This window comes from Epinephelus moara, chromosome 23, assembly GCF_006386435.1.
Source record: "Epinephelus moara isolate mb chromosome 23, YSFRI_EMoa_1.0, whole genome shotgun sequence".
Lineage (NCBI taxonomy): Eukaryota > Metazoa > Chordata > Actinopteri > Perciformes > Serranidae > Epinephelus > Epinephelus moara.
The window spans coordinates 26,486,893-26,510,976 of NC_065528.1; the positions used below are offsets into that span (position 1 = coordinate 26,486,893).

The following is a 24,084-nucleotide window of genomic DNA, read 5'->3' on the forward strand; positions in this document are numbered from 1 at the left end:
ACTGGACCAATTTCACATATTGCTGTTCCCATTAGTAACTTAAACACAGCAACATGGGAAAATAGCATCTAGGTTAAAAAACACTGTCCCTTGTTAATTCCACAACCCTGCATTTTGTTAAAAATGTATTAAGGCAATTTAAACTGAATGATAGTATTAAGGGTATAATGTGGGGAGAGAGATAAAGGCAAGTTTAAGAGGCGATCTACTTGAGTGGGGCCAACTCATTTGTGCAATTTTGGTGACAAGAGACAGTCCCTGCCATAGTACATCAGGGCTAGCGTGGGTTTTAGTGTTGTTGTTAGTGGGAGAAACATATTATCACCAGGAGAGTATAGATGGGCTTCAATAATGATACCAGCTCGTGTCATCTCTTTTTAAAGTAGTGTACAATGTTTTTTTTTTAATGGACCAGGAGGGTAAGCGTCCAGGCTTGTCTCTCACAGGATAAAATCATTTTTATTATTAGAAGGCTATACTCTACAGCAAATACATGGCTCCAGTGGTAATAGTGTGCCTTTTAAATTGAATTTGAAGTTTAAAGGAGACAACAAACTCACCATGTCGCATTCGTATTATGTCCAGACATAACAAGGCAATAGAAGTCATTTTAGAGGATAAGGATGTGCGCAAGTTGTAGTTAACAAAACAAACAAAATGTGTTTCCATCTTGTTGGTCTTTTGCCTTTATTTTTGTTTGCTGGTGTGATTAAGAAGGCATTGGTTTAGTTAAGTTTGGGTGCATTTATATGTAGATGTCTCCTGAAAATATTATGAATAAAGTAATAGAATTCTGATAACATGACAAAAGAATGTTACTTTGATTATGTGAAGAAAAAGGTTTCCTGAAACCCCCGAAATATTTTAGATGTATTAAATCAGAACTTATAGTACATGATCTGGTATTCATCATCTGTCCTTGTCTTTACGTGCAGGCTAAATCGCTCGGGGAGCATGAATGGCGCTCGCAGCAGCTCGGGGTTCTGGGAGGCCACCACTTCGAGAGCGACACGGAGATGTCCGACATCGATGACGATGACAGGGAAACGTTGTTCAGCTCCATGGACCTGCTTTCACCCAGCGGCCACTCTGATGCACAAACTCTGGCCATGATGCTGCAGGAGCAGCTGGATGCAATCAACAAGGAGATTAGGTACCTGACACACACTGCAGTATTAATTTAATAGAAAAGGCCAGATTCCCAGACATATCGATTTGCCTCCTTTACTTATTGTGTTCCTAATCCATTTGACTTCAAATCAGATTAGCACCTGATATGTTTTTAGGACCATATTCCAGAAAGCTGCACCTTTTCGTACTGTTTGCAGATTAACAAAAATGTTTCTGACTTTAGGGTGATATCCTGGTGTTGGATTAATCCCTGTTTCCAACAGATAACTCTGTCTCCACCACCTTTTTTTATCAGTGTTTCTCTACTTTGCCCTTTTTCTCACCCCATCTTTGGCTTCCCAAATGATACTCCACTCAAAATCTATATTTAATGTAGTATTAGATAACACATCCCATTAAGAGCAGAGATTTTGGTCAGCTTGTGTTCATGTCAGTGACTACAGAAGCAGAAAAAAGTCCCACAGAGGAACTTTTTTTTTACATAGTTACCTCTCACGGAATCGGGTGTGTCTGCTACAAGCCACAGAGCACCTTGACTGAAGGTCATCTAAAGTTTGTATGTGGTCAGAAATATGCCTGTGCTTTTAAATAATGTCTGAGCCCCATTGTAGCGTTATAATTCACCGCCCCATTGCATCCCTGTGTGCACCGCAGTGCATGTGAACCTAGCATAATGTCAGCTAACTAAGCTAACAAACACAATACCACAACTAGAAACAAAAACATATAGTTGTTTGATGCCTCACTTCAGTATTGGAGCACAAAAAAAAAAGTTGATGTCAGATCAGCTTTGATTTGTAGCCTGTCACACCTGTGGCGTCAGTTTGTAGCTTCATGTCACCGGCTTTCACTGAAAATGACATGTAGCCTGTTGCTTTGTTGCTGGTAATGTGAACACAGCATAAAATATACATTATTTCAAGCCTTCATAACATTTAAACAGATGATTTATATTAAAATTAACCCCCTGTATAGTTGTTATAAACATGAAATTAGCTACAGAGACCAAAGCAGTTTTTTGTACCAGGCTGTAAACATGCTTATTCATGCTGCAAAGTTGGGCATTTCAACATGGGGATCTATGGGGATTGACTTGCTCTTGGTGCCACCCATTAGAGGAACTGCAGTTTTTGGCACGTGCTTAAATGCTTAAAGGGATAGTGCACCCAAAAATGAAAATTCAGCCATTACCTACTCACCCATATGCCAACGGAGGCCCGGAAGCTTTAGAGTCCTCACATCCCTTGCGGAGATCGGCAGAGGGGTGGCTAGCACACCTAATGGCTGACGGCGCCCCAGACTAACGTCCAAGAACACAAAATTGAAACCACAGAATATCTCCATACTGCTCATCCGTAGTGATCCAAGTGTCCTGAAGCCCCGACATAAAAAGTTGTTTGGAAAAACATCATCTGAACTCTGTTTTTAGCCTCACTGTAGCCTGTAGCTCTGACTGCTTCTCTGTGCTCCGCGCTCACGTGTGCGCGCTCAGGGTGATCGGTGATGCACGGTCTCTGAAGAGCAGCAGTCTCGTCAGTACTGATGTCCAGATTCTCAAGTGCAGGCATCGCCAATTCCCAGTCTGAGCAGCAAAGACTTTCCTCATCCGTTGGCATTGCTTTGCATTTGAAACAACTACACCACCAGGTTTCCAGTGCTCGACTCCGGTATTCTGCGGCTGGCTGAGGGTTAGGCTCATGAGCTGCGGCGGCTGCTTCGCCCAGTAGCCTGAGTTCCGCGTCCGTATACTCGGGCTCAAACAAATAAGGCTCAACAAAGAAATGCTGTTCCTCCTCAATTTCAGAGTCTTCAGACATGTTGGGCTGTCCTTTGCTAAAAGACTGTAGTGCAAATTATCTTTTAGCTCTGTGGTTACTGTTGTCTCCCCCCTGCGGTGCATGTGTCACATGATGTAAACACGGGTAAGCAAACTCATGCTTTCGCTGGTCTCGCGCAAGCGCGCACATGTGAGCGCGGAGCACAGAGAAGCAGTCAGAGCTACAGGCTACAGTGAGGCTAAAAACAGAGTTTATATGACGTTTTTCCAAACAGTTTTTTATGTCGGCGCTTCAGGACACTTGGATCACTACGGATGAGCATGTTGGAGATATTTTGTGGTTTCAATTTTGTGTTCTTGGACGTTAGTCTGGGGCGCCGTCTGCCATTAGGTGTGCTAGTCGCTCCCCCCGCCGATCTCCGCAAAGGATGTGAGGACTCTAAAACTTCACCTGAGTCTCCGTCGGCATATGGGTGAGTAGATAATGGCTGAATTTTCATTTTTGGGTGCACTATCCCTTTAATATACTCCTTCTGTCATGCAAGAATCTGTCAAGCTCACACTAAGGTATCATTTGTCTTTCAGCATGGCTGTTCATTATGCTTTTCTTTTCTTGTATGCACTGGATGTTTCAGGAAGTGTGAACTGCCTCTTGCTTGTTAATGCTGTAATTATCTTGTGCTGATAAGTATTCATAACCTCGGGCGCAACTGCACTTAGTTCTTAATTTCAAGGGTTCTTAATGTGGCTTTTGGTCTTTGCTGATTTACATCCCAGTCAATAGACACAGAGCCACATATCTTTCAGGAAGAGTTCTTTCAGATCTGATGGTAGATAGTGATCATGAAGGCGAGGAGTCGAGCTCTCAGCTAATTACAGAGTTCAAACCTGGGTATGGGTAAAACTAATGATCTGACTTTTAGCCTTTTTATCTCCTCACTTTGGCCTTTAATTAGTTCGCCTTATACTGTAGGTAATTAATGGACTTTGTGTGGAAAATCTCTAGAAATCCACCTCCAAAGACCTCCAGAGATAAGACTAAACTCCATCGTGGGGATACTGATATCTTAACTGCCTAGAAATAAAAAATGGAGCTGGAAAATATCAACTGGATGTTACTGTTACTGTATATAAGCTTCATATTGTAGCATCTTCATGACCAAATGTCTATTGCTGATTCTGCCTCTCATGTCCTCCTTGCTCCTTTTCCAAGGCTGATCCAGGAGGAGAAGGAGTCGACGGAGCTGCGGGCGGAGGAGATTGAAAACCGGGTGGCCAGCGTCAGCCTTGAGGGCCTCAACCTGGCTCGAATGCACCACCACGGAGCCTCCATCACTGCCTCAGCCACCGCCTCCTCCTTGGCCTCCTCCTCCCCGCCCAGCGGACACTCCACCCCTAAACTTGATCCTCGAAGCCCTGCCCGTGATATGGAGCGCATGGGGGTCATGACACTGGTAAGTTGCATTGACTACATGAAGACCTTGCCTCCCACCGAAAATACATACTCATCCCCTCAGCTGTAAGTACAGTACAGTACATCAACAGAGTGATGTCTCTTTAAGTGTTACAGGAGCAGCTTAACGTGAGAACACATTCTTTTTAAACAAGTAATACAATCTAGTACTGTTCTCTAAATGTGTTTAAGGCATACTTCCCCCCAAACAACCATTTGTATATCAATTACTCACCCTGTGTTACATTGAATTCGTGAAGAAAGCTCTGTTTTTCTCACATTTCTCCACGGTGAGTGAAGAATCCAAAAACGGAGAAAATTCTTGATGAATTAAAATCATAGGGGTCCATGTTAAACATCAGCAAAACTTTATCAAAACATCCATTAACAAACCCTCACACAACTTGTGCTGTATAATCCAGGTCTCATTTATCCAGTTGTGTGCAGAGGACTTCCCAAACAGACAGCCCTTTCCGATGGGGAACTGAACTAGAAGTGAAACCTAGGGTGCTTTCAGACCTAGAGTTGTCTTGCTTTGGTCTGAATTAGGGACTAATTTTTTCACAAAGTTGCATAATAACGTAGAGTTGGTTCATGTTCTCACGGCAGCATGTACAAGTGGACCAGATCAAATGCCTTGTGTGAGAAAGCTGCTCTTGATTGGTCAGAATTTCCATGTGGGAAAAATCCAGGAAGTAAAGCAAATGTTGAAGAAGAGTACACTTGCAAGATAAATGTGACACTTTCTAATGTCACAATGGAGGGACAACTACGCAGGTTGATTTTAGCGCTGCTCATCGTGGACTATATTGCTGTCATTGTTCATTTTAGTCAAACCATACAGTTTGAAAACGAGGCGCGGCTCCAACTAGAAAACAATGTTTTGATGCATTGGATGTGCTGAATGTGCATATTAAGGCAGTACAGGAGGAGGTGCACATTAATAATCCTCCAGGACTGTAACATGCTCATGTTTAACCCAAACAATGTGTCATGTGACTGCAGTTGGTTCAGATCCAGGTCGGAACACGTTCTCACCACAAATGAACCGCACCATTTGTAACCGGACTGATACCACCTCTTCAAGAAGGTCTAGGTCCGGTTGTTTTGGTGCACACCTGAGTGTGATTGCTGTGTTCACACCTGCCCAAATGAACCACACTTAGGGGGCAAATGAACTTGAGTTCGATTGAACCAAACCAAACATGGCGGGTGTGAAATCAGTCTTAATCTATACTCTATTCAAAGCCAGACTCCATTAACAAAAACAGTAATTTTACCTCACTGAACACGGGAGTTGCTGATCTACCACTGCCTCGATCGGGTAATTTTGTTTGTGTTATTGTGTGACTCTAGTGTTTTTAAAGAGATAGTTCGGATTCAGCAAACTCACACAATAACACAAACAAAATACTGATTGAGGCAGTGGTAGATCAGCAACACCCGTGTTCAGTGAGGTAAAATTACTGTTTTTGTAAATGGACTTTGGCTTTAAAGAATGCATAAATAAGTTTCAAAGTTTTTCACAAATTTAACGTAACACATGGTGAGTAATTGATATACAAATGGTAATTTGGGGGAAGTATTCCTATAAAGCAGACTTTTTAGGTTTGTAAGTGAGTCTCATCTTTGAATTTATTGACGTAGTGCTTGTGAGTCACCAATAGTAAATCTGACATACATCTGAAATAGTGTATTTACGTTCGATATATCCAAGATTTATCAAAATTAGATGAATTATGTCATGTCATATGGAATACTGTAAATTTATTATGTTGATCTGTTGTGTACAAAATCTATTGCACGTCCGTCCGTCCTGGAAGAGGGATCCCTCCTCAGTTGCTCTTCCTGAGGTTTCTACCGTTTTTTCCCCCGTTAAAGGGTTTTTTTGGGGGAGTTTTTCCTTATCCGCTGTGAGGGTCCAAAGGACAGAGGGATGTTGTATGCTGTAAAGCCCTGTGAGGCCCTGTTGTGATATTGGGCTTAATAAATAAAATTGATTGATTGATTGATATGTAGTCTTAACAGTCAAAAAAATTTTCATAATTTTAGATTTGACCCACATTTTCAACATTCTGGAACTAACAGAGAAAAAACATAGTGCTATAATAGTGTAATCTGTACTGCCTGATACATACAGTACATTTTGATTATTAGCGATTAAACTATTACAGTAACTGACAAGTCTGACACCGCCATCTGCCCAATCAGTGTAAATTCTTTGTCCTCAGTGGGTAAATCTTGGAATACATTCAATTAATAAAAAGAGTTAGGTCCTTCAAACATGTATGAAAGAGCACAGTTCAGGGATGAACACATAGAAGAGCAGAAGTGTGTGAAGTTTTGATTAATAAAAAGCCTTTATTATGTATAAAATACAATTTACAAAACAACTGGTTTTGGCCTAGATTTTTATCCGGGTTTAAATGAAGAGAACTTTTTATGCATTCATTCGCCAGAGTAGCAGCATCAATTCTTGACCCCAGAACACAAAACATATCATAAAAGATAAAACTGGCCAAATATGTGACATCCATTGTTTTTTCCCATTATATATTGTGACCTTTAAAATCACATCCAGTGGTATGATTGTTTCTGCAAAGCCAGAACACGTTATCAAGATGTATTAAGTCCCTGGGTTCAAACTCATACAGACAAGTGGTGTCTGAGGATTCACACTGATGAAAAGACTGATGACCATTATGTTACTTGAGCAGCAGTGTGAAATGTAACATGGATTTCCACGAGGCGCCGAATTGCAAATATGGCCGTCTGTCTCTGAATTTAGTGTGTGGTGCTGTGAGTGACAGGCAGAAATTTCCTTAAGGCCATCAGGGATTTGCTGTCCTCGCATCACACAGCAGCATTCGATTAGAGTTTGAGTATATGCTAAATCTGAGTGTGTACTTTCAGGGATTTAAGGTTTATTTTTAGAGATTGTACCACTTTTGTAAGTACATAGAGATGCAGATTAGTAGAGAAATGTAGTGTATATAGAATATTTCTCCTTCTCTTGTGTGAAGACTGCCATATGTCCAAAGCAGCTTGTGCACTGAGTTGGTAGCTGATGGTTGTTTCAGTCAGCTGTAAACATAATTTTTGTATAAAGTAATAATAAAGCAAAGGGAATTTAAGGTCAAGTAGCTTTTTGTTAGGTCCATGTTTTTAACAGTGCATGGCAAAGAAATAGTTCACCCCCAAATCAAAAATACATACAGTACCTTCTCTTGAATATAATGGAACAAAATGGCACTCAGCTTGTGGTGTTCAAAGCGCCAAAAAATATATTTGACTCAACAGCAATGTCTCTTTCCAGAAATCATGACCTGGTTTCTCAAGATAATCCACAGACCTTGTTGTGAGCGGTTTCATGTAGGAAGTATTTTCTTTCCAATTGTATCACTGCATAGAAGGAAGTGTGCATCTACTCATGGACAAGAGGCTCGTGCTCCTGACAGCATGAGATATAAACATTAATGGTGACATCCTCGGCTGAGCAGTAATGTTAGCTAAATCAGGTGCTAGGTGAGCTAGCAGTAGATGCATGCTTCCTTTTGAGTGGCGATACAGTTGGTGGATAGCCTGGCATTACCCCTCTGAGCTCATTTTAGATTTCCAGGATGTTTCAACGGGCGTGTACCAAAATTCCTCTGCAGGCAATTGGATAGATTTGAAATAGGGTTGAGCAGTTGTAGTTGTAGCAGTGCTTGGTCTGTTTTCAAGTAGGCCTGGTCATAAACATTCTCAAATTACAGCTAAACAGTACACTAAAATGTGTTTCTGAAAAAATTTGAGACAGAAAATAGGCAATTCAGTAATAGAATCTTGATTCAAATTTCATCAGCACTGCCTAGTTTGAGTTTCGTGAACCTGGCATGTTGAGCTGGACAGAGCAGAGACTGGTGATGTTCCATGAGTAGATGTATGCTTCCTTCTGCGTGGTGATACAGTTGGTGGGTGTAGTTCAGTAGAAAGAAAATAGTTCCTACATGAAACTGCTCAGAACAAGGTCTGTGGATTATCTTGAGGAGCCAGGTCATGATTTCTGGAAAGAGACATTGCTGTTGAGTTTTTCAAATGTATTTTTTGGCACTTAGAGCACCACAAGCTGAGTGCCATCTAGTTCCAAAATATTAATGAGAAGGCAGACATCTCTACGGCTGATACCTCCAACACTTGGCAACTCGCACCAAAACAATCTAGATTGATAAATAGCACTACAGGTAAGAGGAAACATGTATTTTTCATTTGGGGGTGAACTGTCTCTTTAAGCTGTATAGGTAGAGAAGACATTCATTTTTAAGGCTTGCTGCATTAAGTCAGCATGCAGAGAAAGTCGTGACAGAAACTGTCTTGCTCTGTCAGCTGTCATCACGCAGGTGTCACAGGGACAGCTTGCAGTTTCTCCGAGAATAGACAATAATCTGTTCTACAGCTCAGCTCCTCTCTTACTCTCTCCATGATGCTGACCTGAGGCTGAAACACTCCAGATGTGCCCATAAAGAAGCTTTTATTACATAAGAAAATATTCATATGCCCCTATAATCCAGCAGAACAAAGGAAGTGTGTAATATGTCCTTCACCCGGAGGCTTTTAAAGGCTTTGATTTTATTGATCAGTGAAATGACTTTTTTACCGATCCTTCAGTGTTCTTCTTTATTGATCTGTGAATTGATGCTCTGGTATTGGGAAAAGGCTCATGAGCATCTAATAGTGTATGATGTTCATGTAAATGAGCTAGTCATCTTTCATTATGTGGAAATGTGTTTGTTCATACCGGAACACATGGATATTGATGATTGCTCTTGTCTTTTCTCTGCCCAACAGCCCAGTGATCTGAGGAAACACAGGAGAAAGGTACATACAGCGTCACAACATTTTTAATATGATATAATTTAAACCATGTTTCCCTGAATTAATTGTTTAAGGGGACCTATTACGCTTTTCCGCATCTTGTGTCTTATATATAATGTTAGAATGAAGGGTGCTCCTATCAAACGATTTAAAGGACTCAAATAATGTGATAAATGTTTGTTAAAGTAATCCCTATGAGCAAAAACCTCAAGCTTTCAGACCACTCTCCAGACACTACTGCAAGTGTTTACATTACGTAGCCTACACTGCTACATAAAGCTACATGCTGACTTCAGGAAAACATGTAATGTTGGTTGTTGATGTTGTTAATTTCAGATTATATTCCTGCTTTAACGTGACCCATTGTGTTATGAAGTTTTTATTGGTGATTTTTCATGTCAGAAATTGCTGCTATTCTCTGATATAGTCATTCCCTGGCTACAAGTGCACTGCTAATGTACCTGTACACGTAGCTAACGTCAGAAACACGTAATCTTGGTTGCTAATGTTGCTAATTCCTCCCCAGTTTTGGGTCATATCCCTACTGGAGCATGTCTGGTTGTTAGGAAACTTTTAATGGGGATTTTAAACAGGGAGGAGTACCGTTGTGCACAGTCATTCCCTGGCTGAAAGTTTATTGCTACATGTAGCTTCATGCTAATGTCAGAAAAACGCATTCTTAATTACTGATGTTAATTTCTTCACGATTTCGGATCATATTTTTGCTGGAATATGTCTGGTTGTGTTATGAAGCTTTAATTGGTGATTTTTCACAGTAAAAGAGCCACTATTCTCTATTACAGTCATTCCCAGGCTACAAGTATACTGCTAACGTATATGTAGCTACATGCTAACATCATGTAGCTTACGTCAGAAACATGAAAACTTGGTTGCTGATGTTAATTTCTCCTGATTTCAAATCATATTCCTGCTGGAACATGCTGAGTTATGTTTAGAAGCTTTTATTGGTGATTTAAAACAAGAAATAGTGCTACTATTCTCTGTTAAAGTCAATTGCTACATGCTAACGTCAGCGAAACTTGTACACTTGTGGTATGTCTCAAATCACATACTTCTGTTAGTATATTTCTATGTCATATATTATGTGCACTATGCACTCATTGGCGTAGTGCGCAAATTTCAACAGGGTAGTGTTGCCTCAAACCAAACACTGCTGTTGTGCACTCACCGGAAATGACGACCGCAAATTAGCTAGCATTCGCGTTATCGTTCGCGGTACTGAATCATTACAAACTGCTAAATTAACCCAATCAACATACTGCTGACTTATACCTGACAACAGTGTAGCCATAATATGTGCAGCTATTCTTTATTACAGTCATTTCCCGCCAGCAAGTACACTGCTAACGTACATGGAGCTACATGCTAACGCCTGGGGAACATTTAATCTTGGTTGCTGCTGATGTTGTTTTATTTCCCCCCGATTTCAGATCACATTCCTGCTGGAAGATGTCTGGGTGGGTTTAGAAGCTTTTATCTGTGATTTTTCATAGTTAAAAATGTTGCTATAATCCATTTCAGTCATTCCCCAGCTTCAGTGATGGTGCAGAGATGCAGCAGATCCAGAAATGCTGACCGGTCAGAGCAGACTGTGCTTTTGTTGTTAGCGGGGCTTTAAGAGACAGGAGCTAAAACAAAGCCTTCTCAGACAAAGGGTGAATACAGGTGTTCCAGCACAGACAGTATGAGACAAATAAAGTATTTTTTGAATATCAAAGCAAGTAAACATGCTCTAGTAGCAACCCAGAATACCCTGTCAATGTGCACAATAGGTCCCCTTTAATAACATGATTGCTGTAGTGACATCCTGGATAAATAGGTGATGTACCAGTATCCGAGGGTCACGTTTAATGTCCCATTCTTTGCCCTCATCCCTCAGATAGCAGCGGTGGACGAGGACGGCCGCGAGGACAAGGCCACCATCAAGTGTGAGACGTCCCCGCCTCCGACACCACGCACCGTCCGAATGACACACACACTGCCAGCCTCTTCGCACAACGACGCACGAGGGTAGGTGTCAGCCAGACGACCATTTCTTAAAGACAGAAGTGATGTCGAAGTTGGAGTTATTGTTGCATTGATCGCTTCATGTTAAATGTTTGGACTTTTAAGTATTTTTGGTGTGATTGCTTCTCTACCTTAGATGCAAATGATTTTCTTTCTTGTAAAGTGTAGCTTGATGTACTGGTTTTCAGATAATGTAGTCATCTTAGCTCTGTTTTTCCTTTGGATGAAAATGAGATGGTTTATTATAAAGCTTCCAGTTTCGCCATGCATCATTTTTATGCAAGCTAGGTACTTTTTCAAAACTTAAGGTGCAGGCAGTAGCGACAATATTAGATGAGTCTTCAGTAATTGGCATGGATAAATGAGCTTAATAAGTAGAGTCGGGGAAAGCAGCAAATACTTCACAGAAAACACATAAAAACAGAGCAAACAAAGGTATTAAAAATGAAGTGAGAGGACGATTCTTGGAACAATATCCATCGAGGTATGTATGAGTTGAGCCCACTATTAAGAACTGTCTATTCTCATTATTTATTACAAATAAATACACTTTTTTCCCACAAGATTATTGACAGTCTAAAATAAGGACCTTTGAGAAGTGATCTTTAAACTCTTTAACTCATATCTTTGTGTCCTCAGGATCGTGGCCTCTCTGGAAGCTGAGGCCAGCGCACTGAGTAGTGTAGCCAGCAGCCAAGACTCCCTCCACAAGCAGCCAAAGAAGAAGGGCATCAAGTCCTCCATCGGACGACTCTTTGGAAAGAAGGAGAAAGGCAGACTGGCACATCTGGCACACAGACAGGTCATGGTAGATCCACAAGGTGGGCACTGGAGACATGTTTCAACGATACTGATTATAATGTGCTGATATTTCACCTGATTCCTAATGTGTAAAGTTTGGATTTTTTTACTGGTTACTTTATAAGTAAGGAGTAAAAATAGGTAATCACAATTAAAATCTACAATCATCTCATTTTGTAGGCCTGTTTAACTCACCCCAACACCACCTAAATCTTAAAGGTCCAGTGTGTAGTATTTAGGGGCATATATTGGCAGAAATGACATATAACATAGTAAGTATGACTTGTTTTGTGTGTAATCATGTGAAAATAAGAATAGCTGTGTTTTCATCACCTTAGAATCAGCTGTTAATATCTACATAGGGAGCAGGTCCTGGTCGATGGAGACTGCCGTGTTGCACCACCATATTTCTACAGCCCAGATCACACAAATTTTTCGTGTCGGCCGCTGTAGTTAGAAGCCCGACTGCGACAAGTAGCGTTGATAAAATGCTAATTTCTTTCCACATAAACTGCTTTATTAAGCATTTTTAGGGGTTTAAATCACTGGGTCCATTTGTTTCGGAGAGGAAGAGACCTCTCCGGATAATTTGGCTCCTGCTAAAAACCTTCTAAATAATGAACACTGAAGGAATTCTAATCAGGAGCAGTTTCAGCTGGTTGCAATCTGCAGTCCGAGCTTTGTGACATGCTGCTCAAAACTTTAATTACTGTCAAAACAGACCCCCAAGAATTCTTACAACAGGTTTGATATTATCCAAACCAGCTGAAGGCAGAATTTGTCGTGCAATGTTCTGCAGCCCGATGACAACAATCTCTGCTTTGTCTGAGTTCAACTGAAGAATTTTTTTGACATCCAGCTTTTAACATCAGTAAGGCCGTCATTAAGTGAACACATCATTCCAGGGACTGTGGATCTAACAGGCAGGTACATCTGTGTATCATCAGCGTAAAAATGAAAAGAGACACCATGTCTCTAAATAGTGTGCCCAAGGGGAAGCATGTACAGGGAGAATAAAATCATCCTAGGATCGACTCTGTTCTCAGTGTATTATTGTATTAACTGATATCCCATGTTCTTCCTCTTCTCTCAGCGACCCTGATGGACCCGGACATGGCGGGCCAGGACATGGGGGTGGGCAAGCTGGGAACTCAGGCCGAGAAGGACCGCAGGTTGAAAAAGAAGTAAGCTTTGTCCAAAGAAGCACATCAATAGTCTCCAAAGCAGACATCAGAACAGTCCCTGAGTAGGGTCTTCTCATACACAGCCAGCCAGTTCAATATATCTGCTCGTGCAAATGACCACATTAAAGTTCATGGTCAGTTTAGCTGTATGTTTTAAGACCTTCCACCGCTACATTACAGCCCAGTCTGACCTTTGACACACACACAGAGGCTGTTACCTCCACCTCCTGTGTTTACCTTTACCTCTATGACGACACGGCTGTACTGTATACGATACCATAACCCACAGTGATAGGAGGATCAATAGAAAGCAGAAGCTGGATCAGTATCCAGGAGCAGAGATCAGCCTCACTGTATTCAGACGCTGAGCCAAAGTCAGACTATTGATCCGGGCTGAAAACCCAATTAATCTCACAAAGCTACTTTGTCAATTTGGAAGCCATAGATGGCTTTTCCAACACCCATAGATTACACTCACCGTCAGATCGGGTGTCTCACCCCGCAGGAGAAAGGAGGAACTCCCTCTTGCAAGTCTCTCAGCAGGAGTGTTGCAGTATTTGTGTGTGTGCGCGCGCGTGTGTGTGTGCATTTGCCATGCCCCAGTGCCAAATGATGAATGTCATTTGCTCGAAGTGCACATTGAGTTGTCATGACGAATAACTTTGCCTCCCATGTAGTCAATAGAGAGTACCGTTTGTTGTATGTTGACAAATGTGTTGTTTTCTCTTCCACTGCACTGACTTCTTCATAGCAGTGTCCAGGATTAAGGCCACACCACCACCTTGCATCTTGGCGCCTCCTCCTCCTCCTCCACACTGCATGCCATCGAGCTGCCTGCTACTATTTCCATTTCAGCATCTTGATCGATCAGTACCGCTGTGGTTCCTCATTGTTGGTGTGTTTTGTTTTTTGTTTTGTTTATTTCCTTCAAGAGGTAAACGACAAGTAATCTGAATGTAACTGAGCATCTGAATGTAAGGCCATGGAGGGGGTCTTGCTGTGTTTCAGTGCATTTCTCATTCCCTCTGCTGCACGAGATGTGGTCAGGACTGCATTGTAGAAGATGACATTTTTATCGACCGGTCTACAGATGCTCCTGTAAACGAATGTCCTTCATTGTGAGATATTTGTGTGTGGATGTGTGGGCGTGAGCGCACGTGTGTTTTGTTTTAGCGCCGTTACCGTTAATTGCCTATTGACTCATTAACATTTGTGTACTTTTGTCTCCCCGTCGCTCTCCTCTCTCTCTCTTTTCTCTTTTCTCTCTCTCCTTTGCTCTCTGATTCTCTCCTCTTCTTACCCTTCCTCTCCCTCTCATCATCCTCTGACTCTAACAAAGCGGGTAAGTTGTGAGGATGTATAACTGACCTCCTGGATATGACCATTGTCTCAGCCATTTTGCCCTGTCTGCCATCTCTTCCTGTCTGTCCGCCATCCGTCCTCTTCCCCCCCTCCCCCCCGCTCCCCTGAAAAAGACCAGTGCCAAAGCTGACGTCTCTTATCTATCTGTGTATCTTCTCTATCCTTCATGGCTGTTAACGACGCCATCTTTCTTTTTTCATTTACCACCTGAAGACGTTTCTTCCCCCCTTTTTACAGTGCAATTGCAGCTGCATCCACGGCTGGACAGAGAATGTGCCGCCGCTAAAACTGGGGCCCAATTTTTACACCCGGAATGTCTTCCTCTCCTTTTATGTGTCTCTATCTATTTGTGTGAAATAACCAGCTGTAATATCTGGTTATGGGAATGTCAGATTTTGTTTGTATGATTTGTCATAACTGTTTTTCCTTACTTCCCTTTCCCCAGCTATGTTCAGTGGATGTATTTCTCCATGCATTAGACCTGACCTGAACATAAAACATGAGCTATCTCCCCATGTTGCTGGATAGATAAGACAATGAATGTACCCTGGTCGTGTTGGGGCGCACACATTTGTATGCCATGTATGTTCTAAGTGCCCTTTCACTGTACTGAGGCCTTCAGAGTGCTACATGTTTATCATGTTTATTACTAAGCACCACTCTTTTCCATTTGTCAGTTCTTTGACAGCACACTCAGGGAATGTTGATTCAGAGTTTTGTGTTATGAAATGTCTTCACTAAATAGAATAAGAACTGTTTTGATGTGTGGGTGTGTGAGTGAGTGTGTCTCCTTGGTCCCCTGTTTGTCGGGCATTTTTAGGCTGTTATACGTCCTCTGTTTTCTGGCCCGAGAGTGGGAGGACTCAGCACAATACAAATAGCTCCGTGCACGACAGACGGAGAGCGTCTATTCGCTGCTCTTTGTCGATAAGGTGCAATTTACATCGTGCAGCTCTCAAAGTGAGGCAAAGCAAAGTAGTGCTCTTAGGTTACACTTCAGCACCTGCGAAACAAAAAAAAAACATGGAGAGCAGCCCAGACTGTGTGGAGAAAAGTTACTTGTAAAAATACCCTGCTGCATGATTCAAAAACTGCACCAACAGAAGTATCAGTGTGAAAAAAACAATCTCTCTCAGCAGAATAAACTCTGAGTGGCTGAACTGGGATGAGTCGGGGATTTGTGCTTAGATTAGCAATGCAGGTTCACCGTAGCACAGTGCCTTCCAGGTGTGTGTATGAGTGTGTTGTGTGTGTACTCAGGGAGCACATACAGTACCACTGCCAAGGATACACAATCCTTTAACTGTGTTGTTTTAATCAGATACTTACACACTTTAAATTTGCACCTGGGTCTACATCTGCTGAATGTTTCCTGCTGTAGGGTGAGTTTATAACAGACAGCTACTTAACAGCGACAGCAAACTAGCTCGACAGTATGGCCAACGCAAGTATGGCGCTTAATGTATTCAACTGTGTGGACCTTGAACTGATGACTAAGGAGAAATCTGGACCAGTTGGAAACCACTGAAATAGGCCAAACTGAAGAGAATTCAGCAAACACCTTGTGGTTAAGACTGACAAAACAACCTCACATCAAGGTCCACTAACAACCCTTTACACAGTGTTAACGAGCAGATTGAGCTTGCTTCATCTGCTCCAGAGCAGCTTCTGAATGGGTCTGGAGGTGAGATTGTTTGATCAACTGCTGTTTCAAGGTCAAAAACAACTTTGAGCCTCAATACGCAAAGCTTTGATGGCGTTTGTAGCAGTGGTGGGGGGGAAATGCATCAAACTAACCATGTGGTGTCATTATCCAACTTAAAACACTCACTTGTTCCTTGGCTTTTAACCTTAACTTTGATTTAATGCCATTAAAATCTGCTCAGTAGTTGAGATATCCTGCTGCTACAAACACTAAACATACACGGCAAAAGGAGGCGGGTCCTTCCTTCTACTAGCAATTATAAATACTGTAGGTGACAGGGAAAATGATAGTGTAAGGTTCAGGGATTTGGGAGTGAATGTAGTCACAAGTTCATTAATACAAAGCATGTGTGTGTGTGTGAGTGTGTGTCTCTGAGTGTAGCTACAGTTTGTGCGCTTGTCTGTGCCACTCTCTGGCAGCACAGAGATGAATGATAAAAACGCTGCCCTTTTCAACACTCTTAGTGTACAGGCAGGACTAGGAGATAAAATGTGTTTGAGTACTTTCCTCTCATGTATTATATATACACACACACACACACACACACAGTCCTGTACACGCAGACACGACATGGTGACTGCAGGGATTTGTGAGCAGCAGTGTGCAGGAGTGAGGATGTGAGAGCGTTGAAGAGGGTGTGGTATCAGAGTGAGAACATGTGTGTTTATTGTGATGTACAAGTACATGCGCTCATACAAGGTCTCCTCTGTCCCCGCCCTCAGACACGAGCTATTGGAGGAGGCCAGGAGAAAGGGTTTGCCTTTCGCCCAGTGGGACGGTCCCACTGTTGTAGCCTGGCTGGAGGTAAGTAGACGCTCTCCTGTTGGTTGATCTTCAACTGATGATTTTTCACTGCAGATGTACTCAAGTGCAAAGTACTAAAGTTGCATATAAAGACCCAAGAGTTTTATTTTTCCTACTCTGAAGCTTCCTGTTGACTTTAGGTGCATGAATCTTTTTTTCTGGCCCTGTTTCTACCAAACACTTTCAGTATGGTACCTTTGGAACCAACAGTAACCCTTCAGACATGATGGTACCTTTGGAACCAACAGTAACCCTTCAGACATGGTACCTAGACCCTAGCAGGGCTTGAAGTTCTCCGGCACGGTGCTGGATTTCCGGCGCAGGAATATTCGAAGCGCAGCGCCCAGCAGCAGAGGCAGTTTTCAATCGGCGCCCATGTTAACCTATCTGACTGACTGTCCACACAGGCCGCTGAGCAAAGCGGAGCGCCCACGGAGGCTCGCGCACTGCAGTGCTTCAGTTCGGCGTCTGGTCTATTTTTCACGCGAGCTGCGAGCGCTTCTGTTAAGCTGGATAGAGCGGATCGTACCAAACAGGAAGTCAGACACAGAAAAGACAAGAGAATCCGGCCAATTTTCAAAATAAAATAAATTTTAAAAATAAAAGCCTGTTTAATTATGATGTTGCTTGTCCGTCTATAAATATTTGTTCAGTTTGGTCTAGACACGAGAGATGAAAAAACACACACAAACACACACACACACACACACACACACAGAGAGTGAGAGAGAGAGAGAGAGAGAGAGAGAAAAATGGCTACAGGTTGGGGGCTGCAATTCAGAGAGAGCAATTCAGAGAGATAGAAGATGCTCCTTGATGTCAAAGGTCGTGAGTTCAAGCCTCAACTGATGTAAAATGTACATTTTAATGCAGACGTTTTTGTTGTCTTCCTATTCTGCCTCTTGTTGCTCAGAATTGCCTAAAATTGCCCGGCCCCAACCAGATTAATTCATTTAGATGTCAAATGTTCAAAATTTTATCCGGGGGGCATGCCCCGGACCCCCCTAGCGCAGTCTGAAAATAACCTGCAAAATATTGCACAGAATTTAAACTAAACTTAGTCAGTCCCATTTGACTTAAAGGGACATTTCACCCCAAAAGCAAAAACACATATTGTTCCTCTTTGTAGTGCTATTTTTTAGTCTAGATTGTTTTGGTGTGAGTTGCAGAATGTTGGGACATATCAGATGTAGAGATGTCTGCCTTTTCTTGAATATAATGGAACTAGATGGCACTCAAGACTCAAAATCAATGTCTCAAGGTCTGTGGATTATCTTGAGTAACCGGGTCATGATTTCTGGAAAGAGACATTGCTGTTAAGTTTTGAGCCGAGTGCCATCTAGTTCCATTGGTTTGGAGAGAAGCCAGACATCTCCAACTCTCACCTAAACAATCAAGACTGTTAAATAGCACTACAGGTAAGGGGTAAAATAATGTATTTATGATTTGGGGGTGAAGTGTCCCTTTATTGTTTCCCATGCGTAAACATAAGAAGTGATGGCTTTCTGTTTGACATTAACATGTAACACATCCTTGACTTGATGAAACAAGACATTTAATACACAGTATCTGTACTTATTTAATATGGTTGCTTTGCTTAGATCTATTATGACTAATCTTATCAAGCTTTGACCCCAATTCCAAAATTAGTATTAATATTTAGTAACAAACGCACTGATGAACCAAAATAATACCTCTACAATTTACGATGAGTCATTGCAGTGAATCACTCACTGCATGTTCCTCTGCCTGATATTTTTGGACTAACTGAACACACTGGAGTAGAAAAAGCCAAAAACTAGAAACACTACTGCCCCCTAATGTTCAGGGAGTGACCTGCAGCCACCAGCATATTCATGACTCCAGCAAACCCAGTCCACATGTTCCAGTTAGAGTCAAATGGGATTATTGGAGCTGAGAATTATTCAGCTGCTGATAAGGCAGCATTTTGTGCTAACGTTAGACTCCATATTCATGGCAAGATGTCAACTATCAGGAGACAAAATAATCTGCTGAAACTCAGAATGGTTGGATAAAAATATATACTTATTTAGGTGGAATAAAATTAAGATGTTCTATGATACAGAAAATACAGATAGATAAGTAATTTTGGATGGACAGCCAGAAAAGTTGCCACTACAACTTTCAGTCTGGCCTAACTCAACATGCCTTGCTCCTTTGTCTCCTCCTTCCTCTCCTCTCTGTGCCGTAAAAGCTGTGGTTGGGAATGCCGGCGTGGTACGTGGCGGCGTGTCGCGCCAACGTGAAGAGCGGAGCCATCATGTCGGCGCTGTCTGACACTGAGATCCAGAGGGAGATCGGTATCAGTAACCCTCTGCACCGCCTCAAGCTTCGCCTGGCCATCCAGGAAATGGTCTCCCTCACCAGCCCGTCGGCCCCGCCCACCTCCAGAACCGTGAGTTGTACAGAAAACATGGGAACATGGACGCAGACTGGAGTTTTAGTTTTACGAGCATTTGTTAAAGACGGAGCTGATCAGGAGGAAGAGATAATCTTAGACTTTTGTGGGACAGAAATGAAAAAGAAAGAACATTTTAAATATTTAAAACATTTTAGGAACTACATTTATTTTTTAATTTAAGTTAGATAAGATCATTGCGTCTTGACCTCGAGTCAAGTCATGTGACTTGAGTTCCCCACCTCTGCCAGCACATCAAAAACGCACCAATTAAAACCAAAGTCTAGAAATGATGATTTAGGATTTTATGGGTAATTATGAACATATAAATTAGTAAACTTTGCTAGTAGGTGGATTTTGTGACATTTGGACAGAGGCAGATGAGCTGTTTTTGCCTGTTTCCAGTCTTTATGCTAAGCTAAGCTAACAGGCTAACATGTTCCAGCTTTACATGGAGCAGTAACACCAATCTTCTCATCTAAATCTTGACAAAAAAGTAAATAAGCAAATTTCCCAAAATATTGAACTATTCCCTAAAACAAAAAATAAACTTTGGCTTCATTCTACTTTTTCTGTTCAGCCAGATTCACTTTCTCTAAAAATAAATGCCTCCAGATCAGCTCTGACAAATGTTTGTATGACTGACTGTCCTCTCCGCTTACATGCACACCGCCTCCAGACATGAGTGACACGTGTGTTGGCGGGTGACAACAGGCAAATGATTAGCAAACAGAGCCGTTACGATCACGCCCAGCACATTTTAAATCCTGCAGTCTTTGTGCTAACTAAGTGAATATTACAGTGGGAGTGGGTTTGTACAACATTGCTCCAGTGTGTGTGCTGTAATTTAGCTCTCCAGTTCTTCCACACCACAGTCGCTTTCATAGCCCCCTGTTGTCATGGTAATTGCATACGGTCTCTAAGGACTGTGCTGCTCCTTAATGATAGTGACTGTTCACGCTGCGGAGCAAGGACTAATATGCTTCATACTGAAGGTACACATGCACAAACAATGTGGACCATACATCACGCAGACGTGAGAAGTCGTGCACTGTTACATAAACCCAGCTGAGAATATTCATTAAAGTTTTTAGTCTCCACACAATACTATCTGTGCATGCAGAAGTCATAACTCATGAGCCCCTGCACTTTCCCCGTCCCCTCCTGTTGTAAAATAACACTAGCAGTACTTTTTTATGCTCCCCCTGTTCCCCCCTTTACCTCACCCTCTCATCTACCACTTAGCTCCACTTCCACACCTCATGAAACTTTCATTATAGAGCATGCAACTCCACGCGGCCGATCACAAACTCCCCCAACTGTGACGGGCCCTCCGCCTGTTGTCGTACTTAAACCCCCCCACACACACTTACAAGAGGGGGTTAATTGACCTTGTAAATATGGTTTGACATGTATGTCGAGCAGAAAATTGAGGGAGGGGGGAGAATTGGTCGCTTTAACTCCGCTGTCCCCTTGCAAACATGCAGTGAGGGAGTCCTGTGCCTTGCTGTGCTGCAATGACACAGCAATGCCTCAAAATGAACAACAGTTAAAGTGGAATGAAGGGTCAGTTCACACAAATTACAAAAGCAACTTTATTGCAGTTACTACTTTAAAAAAAAAAAAGAAAAGAAAAGTGAAACTTCTCATTTATTTTTGTCAAAAATAAATCAAAACCTATATGACTGGACCATGTGGTAAGTCAATTTGAAAGGACAGACACAGGAAGTGTCCACGCTCAGCAGTCAGACAGGAGTCAGGTTAATTTCCAGGGCTGGTACCTGCGGTTATTCCACAGGCTAGTTAATAACATGTCGGGCAGGAAATCCAAAGTGTGGGATCATTTTGAGAAGGTGAAGGACGAACCCAAGGTGATATGTAAACTCATCTTCATTGGTCGACTACAAACATGACGTATCATCTGAAACATGGAAGTAGCTACATGCCCATTAGCCCACAGCGTCATTAACAGGCGGCTCGCTCAGTGTGTGACGTGCACTTGTAGATAAAATATAGGCCTATATTAATGAAGGTTCATTAGTACGGTTTTGTATTTCTCTGTAATGTAGCACAGTGTTAACAATGTTACTGACACTATTCTTTCTCACACCTTCAACTCAAACCAACAAAATATGTCATTTAATACTTAAATTAATATCGGAAAAATGTGGGCGACTAGTCGACTAATGGCCCTAAATGACGACTATTGGTTGACTAGGAAAATTCTTAGTCAGGGGCAATATATATATATAAATAGAACAGCTAGAACAGTATAGTAAGTTCATAAAATTACAGCACTTCACTGTAATACAGCCTTTAAAACTGGAACAACACAATCCAAAATCTAACATGATACCTAGTCTTGTATTACAATATTGATTTAATATCAATTTATTGCCCAGCCACACTTTCTACTTAAGAAATAGTCCCCATTAAAGCTTCTGACTGTATGCTCTGCGGATCAGATGACACTTGGGAGAAGTGTCGTTTCTGTACTTTGAGTGAACCGACCCCTCACTAGTAGAATAAAGATGTAGAGGGAGGAGTAATGTGGGGTTTATGTGTGTGTTAGTGTCAGTGATACTAATGTATTTGGTCTTCCTTGTTGTGCATGTTAACTGTCTGTTATTTGTACGTGTCCTGTATGTCGACACCGGGACGTTCTGTGCTGTACTGTGTTGTGGTTTTGTCCTCTTCATGCGCCCTCTGACCCCTGGCGGGTTTGGGGCCAGTTCATGATCTGACTGTGATGCTATAACACTATTGGCTTACAGTGGTGCTGCTCTTCTTCTTTAACACTGCTTGCCCCTCCTACCGGACCTCTACTACCAACCCTGCTGCTGCTGCTGCTGCTGCTCTGTCTCTTGGGCTCTGCCCCCTTGTAGCCGTCAGGCAATGTATGGGTGACCCATGAGGAGATGGAGACCATGGCAGCCCCTTCCAAAACGGTCAGTCCCCTTGTGTCCTTCACCATCACCCTTTTCTTTCTCTGTCAGTCATGTGTGTGTGTGTGTGTGTGTGTGTGTGTGTGTGTGTGGGTGGGTGTAAGAGTGGGAATGGAGTGAGGAGAGACCTGGGTGGTGACTGATGGAGAAGGCATGCATCATTAAACCTCTTTCCTGTTCCTGTGAACCTTTTAACACACATTTAAACGGGGTTTTAATCAGAGGAGCCTCCCTCAATGATACACAAAGCACTGTATGTATGTTTAGTCTAAGTCTTTTGTGACGTCTCAGTGAAGATGTGAGTCGATTTTTGCTTTAGTTTGACTCAGTTCATCTGTTTATTTATACCAACCACAACTCCACACACACCAAATCTCTAAAAGCTATTTTATGGCATTTAGCTTCTTCAGGTCTCCAGGATTTTGTGGGCTTATTTTGGGATAGCTGATTTCACGGCAGCTTTTCTTAAACATTGCAATGTATGTTAAAATATTTTAAAACTTTTTTTGCAAGGACTTTACAGGAGCAAGTAAAACTTGCAAAACCAGTTGCTAAATTTTGTGTATAGTTCATAAAGGCTCATATATACCAAACTGACATCAAAGAACTAGTGGCAACAAAGGCTGACTGTTGCATGGCCTCATGTCGCCTGTTTCTCCGCCAAAAGTTACACATGAACACATTGCAAAGACATCAGCCGACCAACCAACCAGCACGTTCATTGTGCACCTGTGTTAGAAGAAATAACTCCACACCAGCAGACAGCGGTAGTCTGTAATCCTTATTACAAAAGAAAATTGGATGACCGACAGGATGGACTCAAGATGCTAGTTAGCCAGTTGGCACATTGACAACAAAACCCGATGGTAAAAGAACAAATTATGTTTACTGAGCGCTGGTGAACAATAACAAAAACAATTCTGAACTATTTCTGCTAAAGAGCTCAGTGGTTAAAAAAATGATTTTACCTAACATAAAAAGTTTGTTTCGATGTCACTCTGTCTTGACTTTAGTTGTTTACTTTCCTCACTTCTACTTCAAAAGTAGTCGACGGGGCGACTAGTGCAAACGATATGGGATACACTATAAAAACCAGGGCGATGGACGCTCACTGACGGCCGACCATTGGCTTGGTGTATCAGGGCCCTTAAAGCTGAAGGCAACCCTTGCCATTGACAATAAAACTGCACTGTTCTGAGTTGATTTATTCTCGAACGTTACCTGTAATCAAAAGCATATTAAATCAAACTCACCTTGATTTTTTTTCAGCACCTGCAGTAGATCTGGGTGCAGCAGCCTTTGGCACGCTGATTTGTCTTGTCCTTTGTCCATGTCTTTCAGTGAGTGTCCAGTTGTGTTTTGCAGTAGAAAAGGTTGATCCATCCATGACTTTTGGTCATGTTCCACCACAATGTTGCACACCATGCAAAAACAGTTTACCCTGCTTTCTTGTAGAACATTAGGCAACCGCCCTGCCTGGTGTTTAGCAGCACAATTTGTTAGAAAAGTGAGATGTTCGTGTTGCACGTCTGCATTTTTACAACTAGAAACAAGGGGTGCAAGGGACTGCTATGATTGATTAAACTCACTGGAAGCTACGCTGATTGGTCAGACTTGTGAA

The 24,084-nt window shown here is 42.1% G+C and overlaps 1 protein-coding gene across 1 annotated transcript in view; it reads left to right on the forward strand.

Moving 5' to 3' along the window:
* The window catches only part of ppfia2 (PTPRF interacting protein alpha 2), a 281,112-nt gene that overhangs the window by 241,077 nt on the left and 15,951 nt on the right, over window positions 1–24,084 (forward strand). Inside the window, exons 15-23 of the mRNA XM_050036740.1 lie at window positions 936–1,153; window positions 4,122–4,362; window positions 9,189–9,218; window positions 11,116–11,246; window positions 11,883–12,064; window positions 13,138–13,228; window positions 17,018–17,099; window positions 19,315–19,515; window positions 22,404–22,466. Of these exons, the coding sequence (XP_049892697.1) occupies window positions 936–1,153; window positions 4,122–4,362; window positions 9,189–9,218; window positions 11,116–11,246; window positions 11,883–12,064; window positions 13,138–13,228; window positions 17,018–17,099; window positions 19,315–19,515; window positions 22,404–22,466 (1,239 nt within the window). The remainder of the gene's footprint in view (window positions 1–935; window positions 1,154–4,121; window positions 4,363–9,188; window positions 9,219–11,115; window positions 11,247–11,882; window positions 12,065–13,137; window positions 13,229–17,017; window positions 17,100–19,314; window positions 19,516–22,403; window positions 22,467–24,084) is intronic.